This window comes from Sorghum bicolor, chromosome 4 (genome assembly GCF_000003195.3).
Source record: "Sorghum bicolor cultivar BTx623 chromosome 4, Sorghum_bicolor_NCBIv3, whole genome shotgun sequence".
Taxonomy (NCBI): Eukaryota; Viridiplantae; Streptophyta; class Magnoliopsida; order Poales; family Poaceae; genus Sorghum; species Sorghum bicolor.
The window spans coordinates 67,148,996-67,169,990 of record NC_012873.2 but is presented as its reverse complement, the minus strand read 5'-3'; the positions used below and the strand labels follow the sequence as shown (position 1 = coordinate 67,169,990).

The 20,995-nt window shown below is 43.9% G+C and overlaps 2 protein-coding genes across 2 annotated transcripts; one reads left to right on the top strand and one right to left on the bottom strand.

Moving 5' to 3' along the window:
- LOC8056420 (phosphate transporter PHO1-2) lies at nt 10,240-15,727 on the top strand. The gene is made up of 15 exons (XM_002454710.2): nt 10,240-10,806; nt 11,042-11,128; nt 11,320-11,608; nt 11,805-12,186; nt 12,717-12,765; nt 13,141-13,215; nt 13,319-13,448; nt 13,555-13,675; nt 13,767-14,010; nt 14,106-14,210; nt 14,293-14,337; nt 14,418-14,570; nt 14,656-14,937; nt 15,027-15,163; nt 15,257-15,727. Exons 1-15 carry the CDS (start codon nt 10,555-10,557, stop codon nt 15,342-15,344), a joined length of 2,439 nt encoding a protein of 812 aa, XP_002454755.1. The 5' UTR covers nt 10,240-10,554; the 3' UTR covers nt 15,345-15,727.
- On the bottom strand, nt 15,827-19,473 carry LOC8056419 (KIN14B-interacting protein At4g14310). Its single transcript, XM_021459000.1, has 3 exons — nt 17,479-19,473; nt 16,758-17,377; nt 15,827-16,547 (listed from the first exon to the last, which is right to left on the bottom strand). Exons 1-3 carry the CDS (start codon nt 19,405-19,407, stop codon nt 16,019-16,021), a joined length of 3,078 nt encoding a protein of 1,025 aa, XP_021314675.1. The 5' UTR covers nt 19,408-19,473; the 3' UTR covers nt 15,827-16,018.

Below are 20,995 nucleotides of genomic sequence, written 5' to 3'. Positions count from 1 at the left end.
TTTCTAGTTTTCTACATAGGCAAAGGACCACTATAACATGTGCACCCAGAACTTGCAATTCCTGGACATGAGTGATGCTCCAGTTCCTGCTCAACCATCCATCCACTGCTTGTGAGTGAGAGGCAGATGATGACCTGAAAGGGACTCTGTAACAGTACACTGAAGAAAAAGATGAACTGCCATCTATGTGACGTACGTAGTAGTGATGGAGTGCAACCCATCACAGAGGCAGGTAGTGGACACGAGCTCAATGCATTTCAGCTTGCTCCCCACTTGAGGGAGTGGCGAGATTCCTTTCGGATCCCATCAGCAATGCAGCAGCCCCAGAGAGGGTGCCGTGCGCGAACAATGGTGCACCCGGCTTGCGGCATGCATTGGTGGGGCAGCTTCAGGAAGGAAGGAGCCTTTCCCAGAGGAATCCATTGACCTGGTGATTCAGCTTGGAAATGCAGAAACTGTTTGGAGTGGATGCAGATGCATGGAGCTCTTTCGCGTTGCAGCAGTGAAAATGCACTCCGGCAAGGCCTGAATGGCAATGTTAGGTATCAGAAAGGTACATTCTGGCCATTGCCATTTGGATGCCATGGCGCCATGCCATACTTACCTGAATTATATGATGCCTCCCTAGCTAGGAATTACATAGTAGCCTAGCAATGCCCGAAGCCCAACTTCTCCTTATCTGATACTACATTGTTCTGAATTTTTGTGCCAGTTCATGGGAGCATGATTGAAGGTAAACCACTTTTTTTGCTCTCACAAAAGGAGAAGGTGACATCAGATGCCTAGGAGGTTTTGGGGGCACCCAGCTGAGTGTGCAATAATGCTCATCTCTCTCGTGATACATATGGACCATGTTGTTCAGAGATGTGCCATTGTTTTTCTTCTAAAAAAAGCCAGCTCCTTGGTGCAAAAAATTCGGTTCTCTCTTAAAAGATACTAGGAGATCAGGTGATGAGATGACAAGACGACGCATGCTACTGACGAAGCATGCAAGATACCAACAGCTGCAGGAACCATGGACAAGACCCATGGTCAGCACAATGCGTTACGCCCAGAGCATTTCTGACGGAATTCTTTCTGGCTCCAACCTGAACTCTGAAAACTGACGATCTGCCGTGAACACATCCATCTCAAATATGACCGTTAGTCTGTACCTCATTCTCATCATCCCATGACAATATGTCACACAAAAGCAGAAGCAGCACGCAGCTGCAAGAAAAGAGGGAGAAATCATAAATGAAGAAAATGGAATAAAAATGAAGAAAGAATACAGGAAAACAAAAGCAAGGAGGAAGGTGGCTTTTCTCTTATAGCTGAAAACCTCTCATGCACACCTTTTCCGTGTATCATCAGACCATCCAAAAGCAGGAGGAAATTGTTCCGAACAAATTGTGAGGATCACAACCAAACAATCAACTGATAAGGAGATAGGCGTCAGCATCCACCATTTCTGCAGTCTGCAGTCTCACTGCTCAGGGCCTGTTAGTTAGACTGTGTTTGAATACTAACTAAACTTTAGGTAAGCCACATTTGAATAGACTATAGTACCCTTTGTGCATAGAAGAGAGGACAGAGAAAAGGTAGATGCGAGGGCATTTATGTCTTTCCACATTTTGTCAGCTTTTAGTCCAATTTAGCTCACCTTTGTTAACTAAGTGAACTAACAACTAGTTGGAGTTGAACTAAAGTGTAGTCCACTTATTAGTTCGCCTATTTGGACGGATTAGAATTAAAGTTTAGGTGGCTAGCAAACAATTAATTCAGTGTATCCAAACGGGCCTTAATTCATTCTGACCTCTGAATTGAGCCGACACGCCCCAATTAATCACCATCACTGTCAAAGCTCACAGGCCGGCAGCCAGGGACTGCAAATTCTGCAATGCCCTTTTCTCTACAATGCAAAACAAATCGACAGATCATTTTGGGATCGAAGAGATTTGGAATTCAGAGATCCGTATGATGGTGACCTGTTCAAGCCCATTAATACCTTCTTGCTTTCCAGTGTCAATGTCCATAATCTGCAGTAGCAATTGGGGGCCTCTGACCGAGCACACCAGCCTGTGCACTGCCCACTTATGGACCTTGGCTATCATAGTCTGTTTTTTTTTTCTTGTAAATGGCAATCATCTGTCTCCACTTAACTAGATCCTACATATATGCAAAGATACAATAAATTGAACAGAAAGGTTTGGTAGGGAGTGTGTGGTATATAGTACTTGTGGATGCATACATCCAGGTTGGCATGTTTGCAGCTGAAAGTATAAAAAGAGTTCCACCCACAATGCCCTAGATTAGGAAGACGCCATCCATGTATATATGCTCTTCTTTTCTGAAAAAAATAAAAAGCCAATTCAGTGACCATTATCTAAAATGGCACTATGCGCTTTTTTCTCGTAACAGAGTATCGAAAACGTAGTGTTATTATTGCTAAAAAGAGGTTAACATTATTAGTTTGGTCCATGTATCAAATTACCACCTTTTCTCATGCAGTAGCTATCAGTTGGAGCTTTGCTAAAGCGTAGACGGCATCATGCTGGAATAAACCCTTGGTTGTTGTAATGGGAGCAAAACAAAATTCAGTTGGAGCAAAAGGCTCATACAAATCTATGGACATCTCATGAGTCATGAGCATGGCATCTCAATTTATGTGCTGTTTATCAATCTGCCGCTATGACAGCTACATTCTGTAGAGCCGAAAACAGAAAGAATCTGCAGCGAAACTGAACTGAGAGACAGCAACGCCAAGTGTGCGTTTCGCTTCTCATCGTGAGCAACATGAACTCGGGAAATCCGGGGGAAAAGATTGCTTTGGTTTTGTTGCATCGATCATGGAGTCCGACGAGCCGCCGACGTATCCATCATCTTTATCGCAGCTCGCTAGCTTCCAGAAACGTATGAAACTCTCCCCGGATCCATGCTGCGTATATCCGGATAAAAGCCTGAAAGGATGCACATTCTTAGGTGGAATGTCTGTAAGCACGCAAAAGGCCATTTACTTACGTGAAGATTACAGACTCGTTAATTAGTAGGGTGTAAAGTTAATTGCCATAGATACACTGTAAACAAATTCGGGGGGGGGGGGGGGGGGGGGGGGGACGTTGTCCCTAAACTTTATGAAGACAAATGCTAAGTATCACTGACAACGTCCCAAACCATGACAGTGGATGTCAATACAATAATACTCCCTCCGTCCCTGAAAGCTGCAATTTCTACAGTTGTCCTAAGTCAAATTTTTGAAACTTTGACCAAATTTATAGAAAAAACACTAAGATTTATAGTACCAAATTAATACCATTAGATTTATCATTGAATATATTTTCATAACATACTCATTTTATGTTATACATTTGATGCTCTTTTCTATAAAGTCGGTCAAAGTTAAACAAGTTTGACTGACATGGATTCTAGGAATTGAAGAGGGAGTAATACATTTTGGTTCGTGGAATAGAATAGATTGATGCATCACCATCATATCTGCCCAAAGGGCGCAAAGCTAATAATTACACGAGCGTTAGGAATTGAGTCATTCCACCAAAGATGAATTCTTGACACCGTACCACCTCATGAGTTTGTGGTGGGTTCTCAAACCAGACATCCCATGAGTTTGTGGACGATTGGCTTTGCTCTATCGTTTAAGTTTGTAGCCAAATCACATAGCACTATTTTACATTAATAGAGATTCAGAGTTTTCCATTCAAATCCATGGTGAATTAAAGTAAAATCAATAGGAAGCTGTGTGCAATCAGCCATAGAATTATGGTTGTGGCATGCATTGGTGCTTTCTGAACTTACCCACTCATAGATGCTCCGAATGAAAACAAGGCGTGCACGAGTTAAATACTGCAGACTCATACTGCAATAACAAACTTAAACTATGGATATTTTACCAATTACGCGCCTCCTGCTGTCCTGCGACCTAAAATGGAATAGGAGACAAGGCAGCTTAGCCAATGATTAGCCTAAACATGGGCCGTACCAAGAGGCCAAGCATACAATATTTCAACACCAGCAAGATAGTGGGGTGAAGCTTTCAGAGTGGCCTCTTTTTTCTTATTTGTGTAAGCATTGACCAATAGGGGATGGGATGGCTTAGGAGAAGGGAGAGCACTACTAATTGTTGCTGCCATATGCAATGATCTATCCATTCTGAAAAAAGGGGAAGCCTCTCAGCCTCTCTTTCATTTTGGGTGACATTTATTTGTGCTCGAGTGGACACTCATGAAATGGCAGCAGCAACAACAACAACAACAGTAGCAGCAGCAACAGGCATAGCAAAAAGGGGCTTTATTTTTGCCATGCGTTCATGCTGAGGAGCATTTGGCCCTGAAAAAAAGGAGGCGTTAGCCAGTGTCTTGCAACGTTGGTGGCTTGGTGAGGTTTCTTCAGAATTGTTTAAGCTATCTCTACAAGTCTCCGATCCTCATGCACCTTGAAGCTTGCCTTTTCTCCAGTTTGTGCTCAGTGACTAGGTTTCATGAAACCAGCAAGATGAAGATTCCAGCGGAGAACAGGAGCATGGAATGATGCCTGTGATGGCTCAATGGCTGTGCCAGTGTGCCGTGTATATATGCATGCACACTTCGGCACTTGGCTGATGATCAGTTCACGATTTTGACCCTGGCACAGGAGCAGCAAAGGTGGATAGTGTTTCCATAGATATGTGGGTGAAGTGCTTCCATAACTGACACCTGGTGTTGGTTATATTTTCAATCATCGTCGACTACATTATTATTATTTTTAATAATAATAATAATAATAATAATAATAATAATAATAATAATAATAATAATAATAATAATAATAATAATAATAATAATAATAATAATAATAATAATAATAATAATAATAATAATAATAATAATAATAATAATAATAATAATAATACCAATGGAAATATTTGTTTTTTAATGAAAAAGCATCGGCACAAGTATGTTTTTTTGTTTGATATTCTCACTAGGTAGAGAATTAATAGTTTCCAACGGTACGTCTCTTTTCTCGTCTTTTTTCAAAGCGTACAAACATAAAAAAATCTTGAGATAGAAAAATCGACATATCGCCGGTGGTAGTGGACATAGATTTTGCAGCCTGTGTGAACCTAAACAACCATAAGTTTGTCATCGAAATGTTTGACTATTATACACTGTTTTTTAAACCCAGGACAGACACACGTTCACCTACACGCACGTCACTACGGGAGCTGGCCAGATCTGACAAATTTTGAGACTGATAAAGTCACTATATGTGTCTCGATATCAATGATCATTTTGTTGCCTACTATTGATAAAAATACTATTGTTAGTCCAAAAAGAAAGACAGAAAATATGAACACCGTGTAAATCAAGGACTTAACCTAAGTAAACAGATTTCACCACAAGAAGCCATACCTAATTAACTTAGCATCACAACTGACATGTGCACACGGACACTAACCTAAGAGGCTAGGAGATCGTACCTAGATCTGTCTATACGTGCACATCACATTCAACTAAGGGCTTGTTTGGTTTCATACAACTAAAATGTACCTAGCTAAAAATTTCAAAGCTAACTTTAGCTAGCTCAAAGTTTTCCAATCTGAACTTTAGCTGAGTTGTTTGCATCCTCATGCTAATATATACAACTAAACTTTAGCTAGGTTTAGTTGAATTAAAATAGCTAAACTTAGTTAAACTTTACGATCTTTTAGCTAGATCGTTTGGGTCCGTAACAGCTAAAATTAACTTGCTACAGTTTATTTGGTGGATTCAAAAAAGGTCTAAAAGAAATAGCTGTAGCAATACAACATGTTAAAGGTGAGGTTTGATTCTAAGTTATTGTTTGGTTGTCGCCTCTTTCATCGTTGACTAGACTATTATCCTTTTGTTTATACACGAGCCCTATTAATATCAACGTTGAGAGAGTGGTCCTGTGTACTTGAAGGTAGGCACCGAGTGTTTGAACTCGATCTGCTGGTCCTACGAGAATGTACTGAATACTCATTTGGTGATAAATACTTCTATATATTAAAAATATATAATATAGTATCTAATTTGAAAACTATTTTTTTAAAAAAATTACATGGCACACGCACACTCACCTCTATGAACACATGTATGTAAACCCTATCTCTATAAGCACCTCTGAAGGACTGAGCTGACAGATCATGAGATCCACGAAGTCACCACAAAAGCCTCGCTGTCAACGGGAACGTCGCTTACCACTGAAAGCATAACGTCATTAAATTCTAAAATAAATCTAGAAAAATATAAGCATCCGTGCTAAGTCGAGGACATGAATTTGAATGAACAAGTTCCATCGTAAAGAACCTAACCAACTGATATACTGTTTGCAAGAATCTGAAAACTATTGGTGGTCAAAGTTTTTAAAATTGACCATATTTTGGCCAAAGCATAAGTATCTGTGACCACAGTGATATGTGCCATCCTACGTACAAAAGGTTTAATGATACTTTATAAAGTCAACCTGAATTTTCATGAAGATACGGAACGCAGTGCATCCATGATTTGAAGATGAAAGCATGCATGGAAGAGGGGAGGTACTCCATCCGTTTGAAATTATAAATCATTCTAACTTTTTTAAAGAATCAAATATTGTAAGTTTAACCAGAAATATAGAAAAAATATGAAAAATTATGGCATCAAATAAATACACTATAAAAATATTATTGAGCAAGAATCCAATGAACTTATTAGTATCATAAATGCTATCACTTTATTATATAAATTTGGTCAAACTTAAGATACTTTGTTCAAAAAAGTTAGAAATTTATAATTTAGAAAAGAGGGAGTAGTGAGGTATAGGCCTTGTATAGTTTCCACCGAAAAACTTTTTGGCACATCACATCAAATATTTTTGGACACATACATAAAACATTAAATATAGAAATAACTAATTGTACAGTTTGCATGTATTTTAAATCTAATTAGTCTATAATTAGACACTAATTGCTATAATTATAAATGTGCTATAGTACCCAAAAGCTTTTCTTTTCGCAAACTAAACAAGACCTAAAAGTCTACATGGTATACGTGGGTATAGCAAAAAACACATTCAGTCCATCTCTGTCTATGCATGTGAGCCAAGCTCTCCTCTCTCTCTCCTCCCTTCTCTCTTCCATGTTATTGGGTAGAAGCTAATTATTGTACCTTCTCTAAGAGTGACTTGTGATCGCACATCTTGAAATAATCTAAAGTTTACAATTTGTTCTATTCCGAATCCAAAAATTCCTATTTTGGTGATAAACTCCAATTTCAGAGAGGCATTTTGAAATTCCCATTCAAGCTTTAACTTTTTTGCTTCATCTATTTGGGATAGCTTCAAAATGGGTTAGTTAGGGTGTATGTGCAATATTTTGTAATTTTTGGAGCTTAGCTGAATTGATTTTGGTTTTTTCTTGGAGGGAGACTCTGCTCAAAACAGCGAAAACCAGCCCCGTTTTTCCAAACTTCCTCCAATTGAGGTAACGTTTGGTGAAGATACTCTCTGTAATGTTATAAACCCCTCCACCAAATTTCACGATTTTATGAGGTCACGTGATTAGGTTTTGACATTTGTTCTTCAAGTTCGTGCGGTTTGGACCTCCATTTTTTTTTTCAACATCTGTCTAACCTAGTTTCTAAGGTTCGTAAATTCATTGTGACTACATGACTAATTTAATTAGACGTGTTCGAGAGGTTCATGTATTGTATCAAAATATAGGTCTCTCTGTCAATTGTTATTTTTTAGAAGAGAACTTTATGGCTTCTTGTTATTCTGGTTCTTTAAATAATTTATGTTCAATTATATTTACTTGGCTCTATAAATGATAAATGCTATTGTTAAATTTTTCATAGACTTCGTCAAATTTAAAACTGATTGATTCCCAAAATTCAAGAATATAATCGCATTCTTCTAAGGCCTAGCGGGATGCTTTCCCCTGACCGCTGGGCATCAGTTGAGGGCAGCTTTCGCTTGCATTGACCCTTTGCAACGCCAACGCAATAGAGGTAGCCCGTGCGCGTGGCTAAAAGAGAGACACGCCTCATGCGCGCGCGCCTGGATCGGTTAGCTTCCCCATCCTGGTACGCGCCGCGCGCTCACTTTCAGTCGTCGTGTATGCCAGCGCGCAGATAGCTGAACAGGAAGACTCCAAAAAGCTTGGCAACGCTAGCTCGCAGGTTTTCCGCCGCCTGCGTTGCTTGGCATTGCATTGCATTGCATTGCATTGGCACCGGCCGGGACACGCAGTCGTACGTACGTATTGGTAATAAGCAGCCAGATCGAAGACGATGGATGACGATGTGCGATGCCGATGCGCCCATGCCGTGCCTAGCATAGCCTGTACGTATGTGGCAACTAACAGCCCGTTTTCGGTTACCGGAAAGCGCGGGACGCTACAACATCACCAGTCACACACGCACGCAGATATGGATGATGAGCCAAATACTTTTGTACAAGCTCCAACGGACGATTTTCATTATATGCACAAATGTGTTTTTCCCTTATATATATATATATATATATATATATATATATATATATATATATATATATATATTGGTAAAATCGATTCAGAGGCCGGGGCCCACTTGTCAGCGCGGTATTCATTGAGCGGGACATGAACAGGTCTAGCCACACGGCCGCCTGCTCTCTTACTGCATGCCGCTCGTCGTCACTGTGTGTCACCATCCGAGTTGTTGGTATACTCCGACTCCGATCCGCTTTTTCACCTCTTGCTCGTGCTCCCATCCGCCGCCCTCTGAAAACACACACACATGCATGCTAAAATCCGTGTGAACGCAACGGTAATTAATCAATCCCAAGAACTTAACAATCGTGTTTGTTTGTTTGTTTGTTACTCTATAAAAAAAAGGACTCAGGTGCGCCAGCTGTTGCGGCGTCACCGCCACGTCAGAGCCTCGCCGCCGGCCGGCCCGCAGCTGCATGCACCACCAGTCCACCACCACCGTAATATAGGTACGACAGTACCACCACCACCACCACCATCATCGCCATCGGTGATCCAATTGACATTGCGATGGAGATGTGTAAAGCATTCAGCATTATTCATGCAGTATAGTGACCTGTAAACTGTAACGTACCTAGTGCACTGCACTAACAAGCATTGTTTAACTTAACAAGAGTGTTTTACGGCACCACTAATATAATCCTGCGATAGATTATCATCCAAGCTCACAGTTTACACGCAGCTGATGACGATGTGAGCCAGCAGCACTAGTAGTGTGTGCACTAGCAGGCGTTGCGTTGCTTGCATAGAGACCCAGGTCGCGGCCGGCCGGCGGCCTGCTGAATTCCTGGCACGCAATGCGATGCGATGCAATCCCTGAGCCAGCAGCCATCCATCCATAGATCGATCCACCTGTCTTTTCGCCAGAAAGAAGGCGCCGCATGCACGAAAGCAATGCAAAACGCCCGGCCCCTGCTTTCCTTTCTTATGCCAACAAACAAATAAAAGCGACGACCGGCCCGGTACGTGGCATCGTCATTGCAAATTAAAACTCAAACTCAACCGAGTCAGTAATTCATCACACTATCTTTACATGCATGTTTTTTTTCTTCTGCCAACGCTCTTGGGCATACTTTATCAATATCTATATCTATGTATCTATTTTTCAACCGCGTGTGTGTGATATCCATCTATACATTGGCTGCGTGTGCGACGACCGTAGAGATTGAACGTGTTCAATTTTTCAAAAGAATATATATCTATCTACATATTAGCATGTGACCGACCGACCACAGAGGCTCTAGAGAGTAGAGACATCCCATTTTCTTAAAAAAAAAAATATAACTATGTATCTATATAGATTGTTTATTTAAAGGACTAGCAGGAGAGCTGACTGTTATATTAAAAAGTAGGAAAACTCGAAAGGACGTGTGGCTGCTGAAGAAATTCCATTCTTTCTAACAAAATCTATACTATATATAAATATAGACACACACACACACACAACAAATATTATTATTTAGTATTTATTTACATATACATATGTGTATGTGTGTGTGAGAGAGTGAGTGCATTGTGGGAGCATGAATGAATTGCAAGCTCGATCTCCACTAGAAATGCACATTCCACCGGTTTCTTGATCCATTCATTCCCTTTTGCTCTGGTTGCCTTTCTCCCTCGCTCTACCTAATATTGTTATCCCCTGGCTGGGCGGGCTAGCTAGCTAGGTGCCGTTGCAGCACCACGCACAGGCGCACTAGCTAGCTAGCTAGCTACCTCTATCTCTCCCTGAGCGGCAAGAAGGCACGCTTCCCTCCTCTGTCCATCTTCCACCCCCCATCTATATAAGCCGCTCACGCAGCAAGGTTGCTTCCGCCACCACTCCTGCCTGTCCCTGTCCCCCCCGGCCGGCCATCTCCGATCCTCTCGCCGCCTGCTGATGTGAAAGAGATCCTCCGGCCGGCTGCAAGCAGAGAGACGACAGGCAGCACGCACGCACGCCCCGTCCGGCCGGGTAGTAGTAGCTAGGCGCAGCGCGGTAGTGCCAGTGCAACAGCTACTAGTACTAGTACATATACGGCAGGGGGTGCAGCTGGCGGCGGTCGCGGAGGATGGTGAAGTTCTCGCGGGAGTACGAGGCCAGCATCATCCCCGAGTGGAAGGCCGCCTTCGTCGACTACAAGGGCCTCAAGAAGCTCGTCAAGAGGATCAAGATCGCCCGCCGCGACGCCGCGCCGCTGCTCGCCGCCGGCGCCGGCGGTGGCCGTAGAAGTAGCGACGCCAGCAGCGGCAGCTACGGCTTCTCCGTCCTCGACCCCGTCCGCGCCCTCGCCGCCCACTTCGCCGCGACGCCGGCCTCACCAGTACGTCGTCTCGTGTCGCTCGCGCTCGCCGCCGCTCGTGTGTGTTCGATCGTGTCCTACCGTACGTCATCGTCCTCGCCGTCGCCGCCGCCGCCGCCGCCGCATACATACATATACTCCGGCCGTAAATGCATACGTGTCTTCTGAGTGATTGAGTACAAATACGGCGACGGCGGCGGCAACGGCGACCGGTCGCCGAGTGTTTTCTGACGCGCGTGTACGTGCTTGCACGCAGACGACGCAGGTGGGCGACGACGACGGCGACTCGGACAGCGGCTTGGAATCGGATTCGGGGGAGCTCGTAAGAGCCACGGACAAGCATGTATGCAATATATAGTTGAATCATCTAGTATACTATATAGTAGTATTCGTACATAAACTATATATATTAGTATTATTATATATTTATTTAAGAGCTCTGTTTGTTGTTAATTAATAAATAAAGTAGTAAAAAAGTTATTAACTACATGTGGCGATCGAGTGGCGTGTTGTTTAATTTCTATGTACGTGCAGGAGCAGGAGTTTCTGGAGAAGGCGGACGAGGAGCTGGAGAAGGTGAACAAGTTCTACGCGGCGCAGGAGGCGGACATGCTGGCGCGCGGCGAGGCCCTCATCGAGCAGCTCCGCATCCTGGCCGACGTCAAGCGCATCCTCGCCGACCACGCCGCGGCGTCCCGGCGCGGGCGGTCGCGGCTCGCCCGGACGGCGGCCTCGTCGCCGCCGCCGTCCGTGAACGGGTCCAACAGCGGCCGCCACCTCCTCTCCTCCCCCTTCGTGGTGGCCTCGCCGCAGTCCATGTCAGGTAAGTAGGTGAAGTGGACCGACCACAAAACCGCAGCCACGTCACGTCTGCACTGGCTGCACGTCGTCACATGAACCCCACCGGCACCGGCCGGCCGATCGCCGCGCCTTTACGTAGTACTGGCATGCATGCCCCGGCCCGGCACGTGACCTGATCGCTGACAGATGGCCATATGGGCATTCTCGAATGCATGCAGACGGGAGCGTGGAGCTGCAGCAGGCGCGCGTGGCGGAGGGCGCGGCGGTGGCGGAGGAGGTGATGGCGGCGCTGGAGCGGAACGGCGTCAGCTTCGTGGGCGGCGGGCTGGGCAAGGCCAAGAAGGACGGCAGCGGGAAGCAGCTCATGGGCCGCGCCGCGCTGCTGCAGCTGCCGGCGACGGTGCGCATCGACATCCCGCCCACCAGCCCCGGCCGGGCGGCGCTCAAGGTGTGGGAGGAGCTCGTCAACGTGCTCCGCAAGGACGGCGCAGACCCCGCCGCCGCCTTCGTCCACCGCAAGAAGGTCCAGCACGCCGAGAAGAACATCCGCGACGCCTTCCTCGCCCTCTACCGCGGCCTCGAACTCCTCAAGAAGTTCAGGTATATATATATATATATATATGCATGTTTGGGTGCTGGATGCTGGTCTCTCTTTCTCTCTCTCGATCAGTAGTTGCGCGGCGAGCAAACTCGATCGCTGCAACGTATAGGCAGCTGCAAGAATGTCTGTCGTCACGTCACTTGCATGTTCAGTTGGTCTCACTACACGCCACGCTCGATCTCAACATGCTCTGTTGCCAAAATTTGTTTCCAAATTTGAGCCAGTTTGAAACTTTATTTGAATGCATGGAGGGAAGCATGTGACTGTGGAGTTAATTAAGCACGTACTACAGCGGAGCCATGCACTAGCACTAGTTTACTTTATTCTACTGTATTTTACTATAAACCTGTCCCTTTCTCATGTTGTTAATTCTAGCAAGTGTAGTTTATGTTATGGTATTATTAGACCTGTCCTTTTCTCATGTTGTTAATTCTGGGACTTTTTGTTGTGCGGTTATGGATTGATAAGCCTTTTTTTTGTTTCATTTTGTGTGGCGTATCTGTGTGGATGGATGGATGGATGGATGCAGCTCTCTCAATGTGAAGGCTTTCACCAAAATATTGAAGAAATTCGTCAAGGTGCGTACTGCGCTCCGCTCAACTAGCTAGGCATCATCATATAGTATGCCATATATATGTGTTCTTTTGAAATGGATGGAGTACAAGAGAGAACAACCTCCACAATAGGCAGAATAAAGGGAACTGGTACATTACTAAACACATGTACAGGAATATAGATAGATCCATCCCTTATTGAAAGAAGGGGAAAAAAACTACTGCAAGTTTTGTAAACATAAAACATTTGCGCCAAGAATTCAGATAACAACTTAATAGTCAGATAGTTTAGTAGCATATCATGATCTGTACCAAGAATTCAGACACCACACGCTGTGTTGTGTGTACTTCAGTTTTGCTTACCCACAAATGACGAGAAATTCATTCTCTGCATTCTAGGTGTCGGAGCAGCAGCGGAAAACTGACCTGTTTTCAGAGAAGGTGAAGAGGTCGCCGTTCAGCAGCTCCGACAAGGTACCATACATCCAACTGCTATCTGACGAGCATGTTACACTTATCTGAAGAAAGCTAGTAGTACTGAAGAAGGAATTTATTCTCCCCTGGTGTGATCGAGCAGGTGCTTCAGCTGGCAGACGAGGTGGAGTCCATCTTCTTGAGGCATTTCGCGGGCAACGACAGGAAGGTGGCCATGAAGTACCTGAAGCCGCAGCAGCCCAGGAACACCCATATGATCACCTTCCTCGTAGGCGAGTTGGCGCCCTAACTTATAAGACCGATTTGACAGATATAAGGGATTGCATTATAACAATATGGTGGAGTTGCTCATACTGTTTTCTTTTTGTGTGGTTTCAGGCCTGTTCACAGGAACATTTGTGTCCTTATTCATCATATATTCAGTTCTAGCCCATGTCGCCGGCATTTTCTCCTCTACCGGAAACACAGCATACATGGAGATTGTTTACCATGTCTTCAGGTAATTTCTGAATCCAACTCTTCAGGCCTATAGGATGTACTACAATTTTACCTCCAAAAGGTAACACTGCTGACGGCCGTTGCTTCTGCAGTATGTTTGCACTCATCAGCCTGCACGTCTTCCTGTACGGGTGCAACCTCTTCATGTGGAAGAGCACCAGGATCAGCCACAACTTCATATTTGATTTCTCCTCCAGCACCGCCCTGACACACCGGGACGCCTTCCTCATGTCGGCATCCATCATGTGCACCGTCGTCGCAGCACTGGTCATCAACCTGTTCCTCAGGAATGCCGGGGCAACCTACGCCAATGCATTGCCCGGGGCACTTCTGCTTGTAAGAAACACAGGCCGTTTGGAGAATCTGTTTTGCTTCAACATACACAACTTGTACTAGTTTCAGAACTCAACCACCCTCTGCCTCTGTTTCAGCTGTCAGCAGTGGTTCTGTTCTGCCCATTCAACGTCTTCTACCGCTCGACGCGCTACTGTTTCATGCGCGTCATGCGCAACATCATGCTCTCGCCATTCTACAAGGTAAGGGCCTCAGAATTTAGAGGAACACTGTCTATATGTTGGAAACATCTTATCTGATTTACCAGGATGCCTTGTAATGCAGGTTCTGATGGCAGATTTCTTCATGGCTGACCAGCTAACCAGCCAGGTAAACTGCTCAGCCGTATACTAGACATGGAGCATTCTACAGTGCAGTTTCTCATGAGTTCAGGTGTCGTATTTTTCCAGATCCCACTGTTAAGACACCTCGAGTTCACGGGGTGTTACTTCATGGCTGGAACTTTTAGAACTCACGAATATGGAAGCTGTACCAGCAGCTCTCTATACAAAAACCTGGCGTACGTGCTTTCCTTCCTGCCATACTACTGGAGAGCAATGCAGGTATGCATTGAATCTAGTGATGTACTAACATTTTAGCAATCTATTCAGAGTAATTCAAACTAAATGGTCTACTGCTGCGTGTTAGTGTTTGAGAAGGTACCTGGAAGAAGGCCATGATCTCAACCAGCTTGCTAATGCGGGCAAGTACATATCAGCAATGGTAGCAGCTGCTGTCAGGTTCAAGTATGCTGCGACACCAACACCATTCTGGATGTGGATGGTCATAATATCATCTACAGGCGCCACCATTTACCAGCTCTACTGGGATTTTGTCATGGACTGGGGCTTCTTAAACCCAAAATCTAAAAACTTCTGGCTCCGAGATCAACTCATCCTGAAGAATAAGTCAGTCTACTATGCTTCCATGGTACTATACCTTGTTCGCCAATTTTTCAATACTACTGAACTGATTTATGGAATTCCAAGTTCAGTAGCGCTAACACCTTAACAACACAGATGCTCAACCTTGTGCTACGCCTAGCCTGGGCCCAAAGTGTAATGAAACTCCATCTTGGTATGGTGGAGTCTCGCTTGCTGGATTTCTCACTCGCTTCACTGGAAATTATCCGACGTGGGCATTGGAACTTCTACAGGTAATTGGGTGGATGGGAGAATTAGTATAGAGCTGTCAACAGTAGTCCCAGTTTCGATGTTTAGTAACCTGATGTATATTGATCGTATTGCAGGCTGGAGAATGAACACTTAACCAACGCTGGAAAGTTTAGAGCAGTGAAGACTGTCCCATTACCATTCCGTGAACTTGAAACTGATTGATGAAGACAAAGACAAGAACTTGCCAGCATGTTCCCAGTATGAAAGGAATTTAGGGGGGCAGAAGAGTTCCAGGAATGGATACTGTCCCTGCTAGTGCTTGTGCAAGAATTGGTGTTTAAGTGGTAATAAAAAAATCAGAGAGCATAACTGCACAAGACCAAGACGTTGCAGATTTTAAGATGGAATAAGCTCAGACGGTGCATTGTAAATGAGGCACCAGGGTTCAACATGAGGCGTTCTGGTCAGGCAAGATGATGTTGATTTACTTACTGGTCGATTGAGAATTGTTGCATGTCAATCGACTAACAAGATCTTAATTTTGTCAATCATTAAGTTATGAATGTATCTGGGAATTGATGACTGAAAAATATTGCATGAAAACATATGGTCGTCAAGCAGAAATTGAACCATGTCTCCATAAATAGTGTTTCAACCGAGAGCCGAGAAAGACCATAAAAACATGCAAGGCACAAAATAATAATAAAAAAAGGGTACAGAAGAGTAAAGATAATTTATAATTGCAGGGGTAAAAACTAGATAATATCTGCCAGTACAGTGAAAGCAAGATGCTTGACACGGCAGATGACACCACACCACATGTGAAGCATAAACAAAGTACATATATTACATGACACAAATTGCACACAAATAAGCATTAAATAGCTAGCTACAGTCTACAAGTACCTCCAATGTGCTGGTCGATCTCTTGAGACGAGAAGAACCCTTGATGATGAGTAATCAAATGTAGGACAGTACAAATCATCAGGGCCAATAGCTTCTCTCACTCCAATGGTGTTTCCACGGTCAAAGCTGTAGGTTGGCTGCATGTCTTCCTTAAATGTGTCAAAGGCAAACAGCCCCATACCACATGCAGCCAAGACAAGGTTTGAGTCGCCCCATACTTGGGTTATTGCAGAGTGATGGATATGAGCATTGAATTCTGGTAACTCATAGGTGGCGACAAGTTTTCCCTTTCTCAACGAGTATTGCTGAACTCGTGATCTCAACCCACCTTTTATTTGCAGCCTTCCTTCTGTGCTACCGATAAATACTGAGTCTCCACGTGAGAAGATTGAGTTTGCTATGCCACCATGTCTTGCTATTTTAAGCCCAATGCCAGCAGGTACACGAAAATCGAATACATTAACACTTTCCTGTGTGCTGAAAACACCATCGTTCCCTTCCACCTCAGATGAACTAACCCTGGAAAGAAACACACAAACAGCTAAATGATTTGACCAGGGCAGATGTCACAGAATATATTTTGGTACATCTCTTTCAGATAATCAGATACTTCATCAAAGCAAGACAAGATATTAAAAGCTGTTGATACTAAAAAACAATTCGAGTTTCAGTAGCATAAGCTGAGGTTAACTTGGTGCATTTGATGTAATGTAAGGTTTAATAATTTACCTTTGACGCACTCCGCCGCCCACCTCAGCATCAGTGTTATTCACATGAAGGCAGTACACTTTCTTACCAGAAGCAACAGACAACAAGGGTTGTGGGTTAAGTGAATTCACATCCCACAACCCTATTGATTCACTCCCAGCAATTACTACTTTTCCCCTGCTACGCCATTGTAGTGGGCTGGAGTATTCCATTCCCATTACTGGATTGCTAACTTCCCATTTCATCACAACATCGCCATCACGTATATCATAAGCTGTGACCATCTTTTGCTTGCTAGCAGTAGAAAGCAGGAGAGGTCCACATGGTTTATACCACCATTGCTGCCTTTCTGAATTTGACAGTGCGGAGCTGGATCTTGATGAACCGACATTAGAGAGAGCACCAAGAATAGCCCTGGATGTTGGAGCAAAAGCTTGAGAAGCTTCCTCCTCAACATGAAATGATTTTACTTCTCTGGTATAGTAATCCCAGCTGCAAAACCCGGGCTCCAATGCATTTCCAGCTGATGCAGCAACAACATATCTGCCAGAACATCCGTCTACACCTGGGGCACGAATCAACCAGCAATCGCCCCACATATTATTTGATACCATGCTGGGAGGCTTGTACTCTGATTTGAACTGCATCAGTTCAGTTGAACGCAGTGAGCACTCAGGGTATCTAACTAAATGTCAATTAAAAATGGAAACTGAACAAATTTAGGTAGCAAATAACCAAATACCTCATGGTTTGCAATGTCATAATAGGAGCATGTGCCATCTCCATGAGCAAGAAGAACAGCTTCCCCCTCAGAAACAAACCATCCACCAGTTGAAGACTTGTTTCCTATACCTGATAGCTGACTATTGCATGACTCCTCAGTTTCTTCCTGTAACATCATGGAGGACTTGTTTTCCTGATCATCAAATTCTTCTAGCTCCTCTGTAGCAAGCAATTCAATTTCCTCCTTATGATTAAGACCAACTGGATTCTTTGAGCTACCTTGACTTGATGTCTTGCTGGTAGCATCTGCTACTTCACATATCTTATTCTTTTCCAGTTTCTTAGCTCGCCGGTCCTTGAAGAAATCATTTTCTTCACCATCTAAAGAAGCCAGAAACTCCATGGCTATACTGTTCTCATCATCGTCAGGGTTAGATGCAGCAGGTCTTGTTTTTCCATTACAATCTTTCTTCATATCCACAGATGACTCCTGTTGAGTAGAAGTCGAAGATATGCGACCCCTCAACAATTTGTGGTGTGGAAAGAACCTTGCCTCCAGCTCATCAGCATTCAAGCCTTTTCCGGCTTGCTTCGTGTCACCTGGCTTTGCAATGTTACATTTCTCAGATATTTCGGGGTGAGAGATCTCACATTCACTGCTATCTGCAGTACCCAGCTGTATCTTATTATCATCCTTGACATGAGAAATTGCCTTCTCAATGGCAGTGATTTCCTTCTGGATATTTGACAAAATCTGCTTCGGTTCGTCTGGGTTGTTCTCATCGAGCATTTCTTTGGTTTTCTTGATATCGGTAGCAATCTTCTGAACCCTCCCTTCCAGCGCAGCTAGTTTCTCATGAAGTTTGCTTGGGTACCTGTTCATAGCAGACGTGGGTTTTGCTGACCCTCCCTCCCCACCTGCAGCCACTTTCTCAAAAACTCTTATCCTGTCTGCCAATTTTCCCTTTTCTTCCTGCTTCCTACCCTCTTCATTATTCTTTTGCTGTTTCCTTATTGGATCAGGGACATTATTTGAATCCACCACGTGGACAGTGAAAACAGGGATGACAGAAGTGTTGCCTATCTCATCATACTTCTGAGTGTCACAACATTCCACGGATTTGGAAGAAGCTTCACCTGGATCAGCTTTTTTGAAATGCATCTCCTTCACTAATTTATTGGGCCCCTCTTTCTTCATATTGATTTCTTCACCTGGCTTTGCCTTCGAATCAGAGCCCTCTCTTCGCCCACCAACATCCTCGCACTGCTTCTTCGTATTACTCACGAATGAATCTGCTTTCCCTTTGATCTCATCACATTGCTTTGACACATTCACACCAAAGCTCTCTCTTTTCCCACCGATCTGCTTGGCCTTTGCATCAAAGCTCTCCCTTTTCCTGCCAATCTCATCAGCCTGCTTCCCCTTGGCATCAAGGTCATCTCTTCTCGTGCTGATCTCATCCGACCCCTTGGCCTTCGCATCAAACCTCTCCCTTCTGCCAGTGCCATCACCACCAGCGCCAGCACTCCCTCTCCTAGCCTCGGAGGCCCTGGATCCAACAACACTAATCGACCTCCTCCCTTTCTCTACAGAAGAAGCCCTGATCCCACCACTGATGCTCCGCCGCAAACCTGCCTCAACCACGGAATCCTTACCGATGGAAGGTCTCCCGGGCAGCACGGGAGCCCTTAGGGTGGAGACGAGCTTGGAGGAGTCCACCGAGCTTTGGATCCTGCTGGCCCGCGGGAGCGACGATGTGGACCAACGCACGGCGGAGGTCGGCTTGGCCGGCTTGGACGCGGTGTTCTCCTTCCCGGCGGCGGCGGCGGCGGCGGTCGTCCGCCTGGCGGATGACGAGATGGAGAAGGGCTTCGGGGTGAGCGGGCGGGTTGCCGCGGCCGTGGCCCTGCTGCCGCCACCGCCGCGATCCTTGAGGCGGGAGGACATAGCGGGAGGCGATGCAGGGCTAGGGTTTGGGGGGGATCCGGGGGGGGGAGATGGGACAAGAGGAAAGGTCGCTTTGATTTGGATTTGGGAACGGTTGATTGATTTTAGATTTAGGGGAAGAGGTGTTTCAAATTTCGAAATCGTTTGAGCGGGAGGATTTGAGGTGGGCCCCTGGTGCTGGGGCCACCTGCAGTTCTCGAGGTAGCCCCACATGGAAGGGACAGCTAGACCACTTTATTTTTGTCAGAATCTGAAGACAAATAGAATATGGGACAAATCTCATTTTGCATTAGTAAGACCTTGTTTAGTTCCAAAAAAATTGACAAAATAGATACTATAGCATTTTCGTTTGTATTTAACAAATATTATTCAATTATGGACTAACTAGGCTTAAAAAATTATCTCACAAATTACAGTTAAATTGTGTAATTAGTTATTTCTTTTATTTATATTTAACACTTTATGCATGTGCCGCAAGATTTGATGTGACGGGGAATCTAAAAAAGTTTGCAAAATTTTTTAGGAACTAAACAAAGTGGTCTACCAATAATTTGTCGGTAATAAAGAATAATTTAATTTAACTAAATAAATGAAACTAATCAGAATATAAACAATGAACAAAAGAAATTAGTGCATTGTTGTTTTGGCGTAAGAAATGAACAAGAGCATGTGTAGATCCACTAGTAGTCTATTACTTAATAATTAGAAGCTACATTTAGCAAATGATGATCCAAACACTATCTCCATCCTGCAATGGGGCGCTTTGGTTTGTTACAGAAAAGATCTTAAACATTTATGATGCCAAATAGATTTACTATGAAATATAGGCCATGTCCATGATGAATCTAATAATATTTATTCGGTATTGTAACATTTGATGCAGTATAGAGATATTAGTTTATCGGTGAGTTCAGAAATGCTATAATGTGTCGGCAGTCCATATACACCTCTAGACTGCTATTCATCCATTCACATTTATTAAGTGGACCCCTGTAGCATTTGCTAAGGGCCTGTTTAGATTGGGAACGAAAATTTTTTAGGTGTCACATCGGATGTGTCGGAAGGATGTCGGGAGGGGTTTTTAGAAACTAATAAAAAAACAAATTAAATAGCTCGTCAGGAAACTGCAAGACAAATTTATTAAGTATAATTAATCTATCATTAGCATATGTGGGTTACTGTAGCACTTAAGGCTAATCATGGAGTAACTAGGCTTAAAAGATTCGTCTCGCGATTCTTAACTAAACTGTATAATTAGTTTATTTTTTATCTACATTTAATGTTCCATGCATGTGTCCAAAGATTCGATGGGATAGATGAAAAAATTTTGAGCCTAACTTAGCACTAGTGGATCTAAATAGACAATGCATGAAAATCTAATAAAAGGGTTAAATGTGTGTGCGTGTGTATCAGTACCATATTTAAACTTTCTCAAAAAGCTAGGACTCTCTCCACCTCTAATTTGAAATAAAAAAAAAAGTAGTATATGGAAGAAGAGAAGTTTGAAGAACAAACTCCAACATTTTCAGCGGATCAAGCATCCCTAACCCATTTGTCCTTTGGTAGCGCTACAGATAAAAGGTTCCAT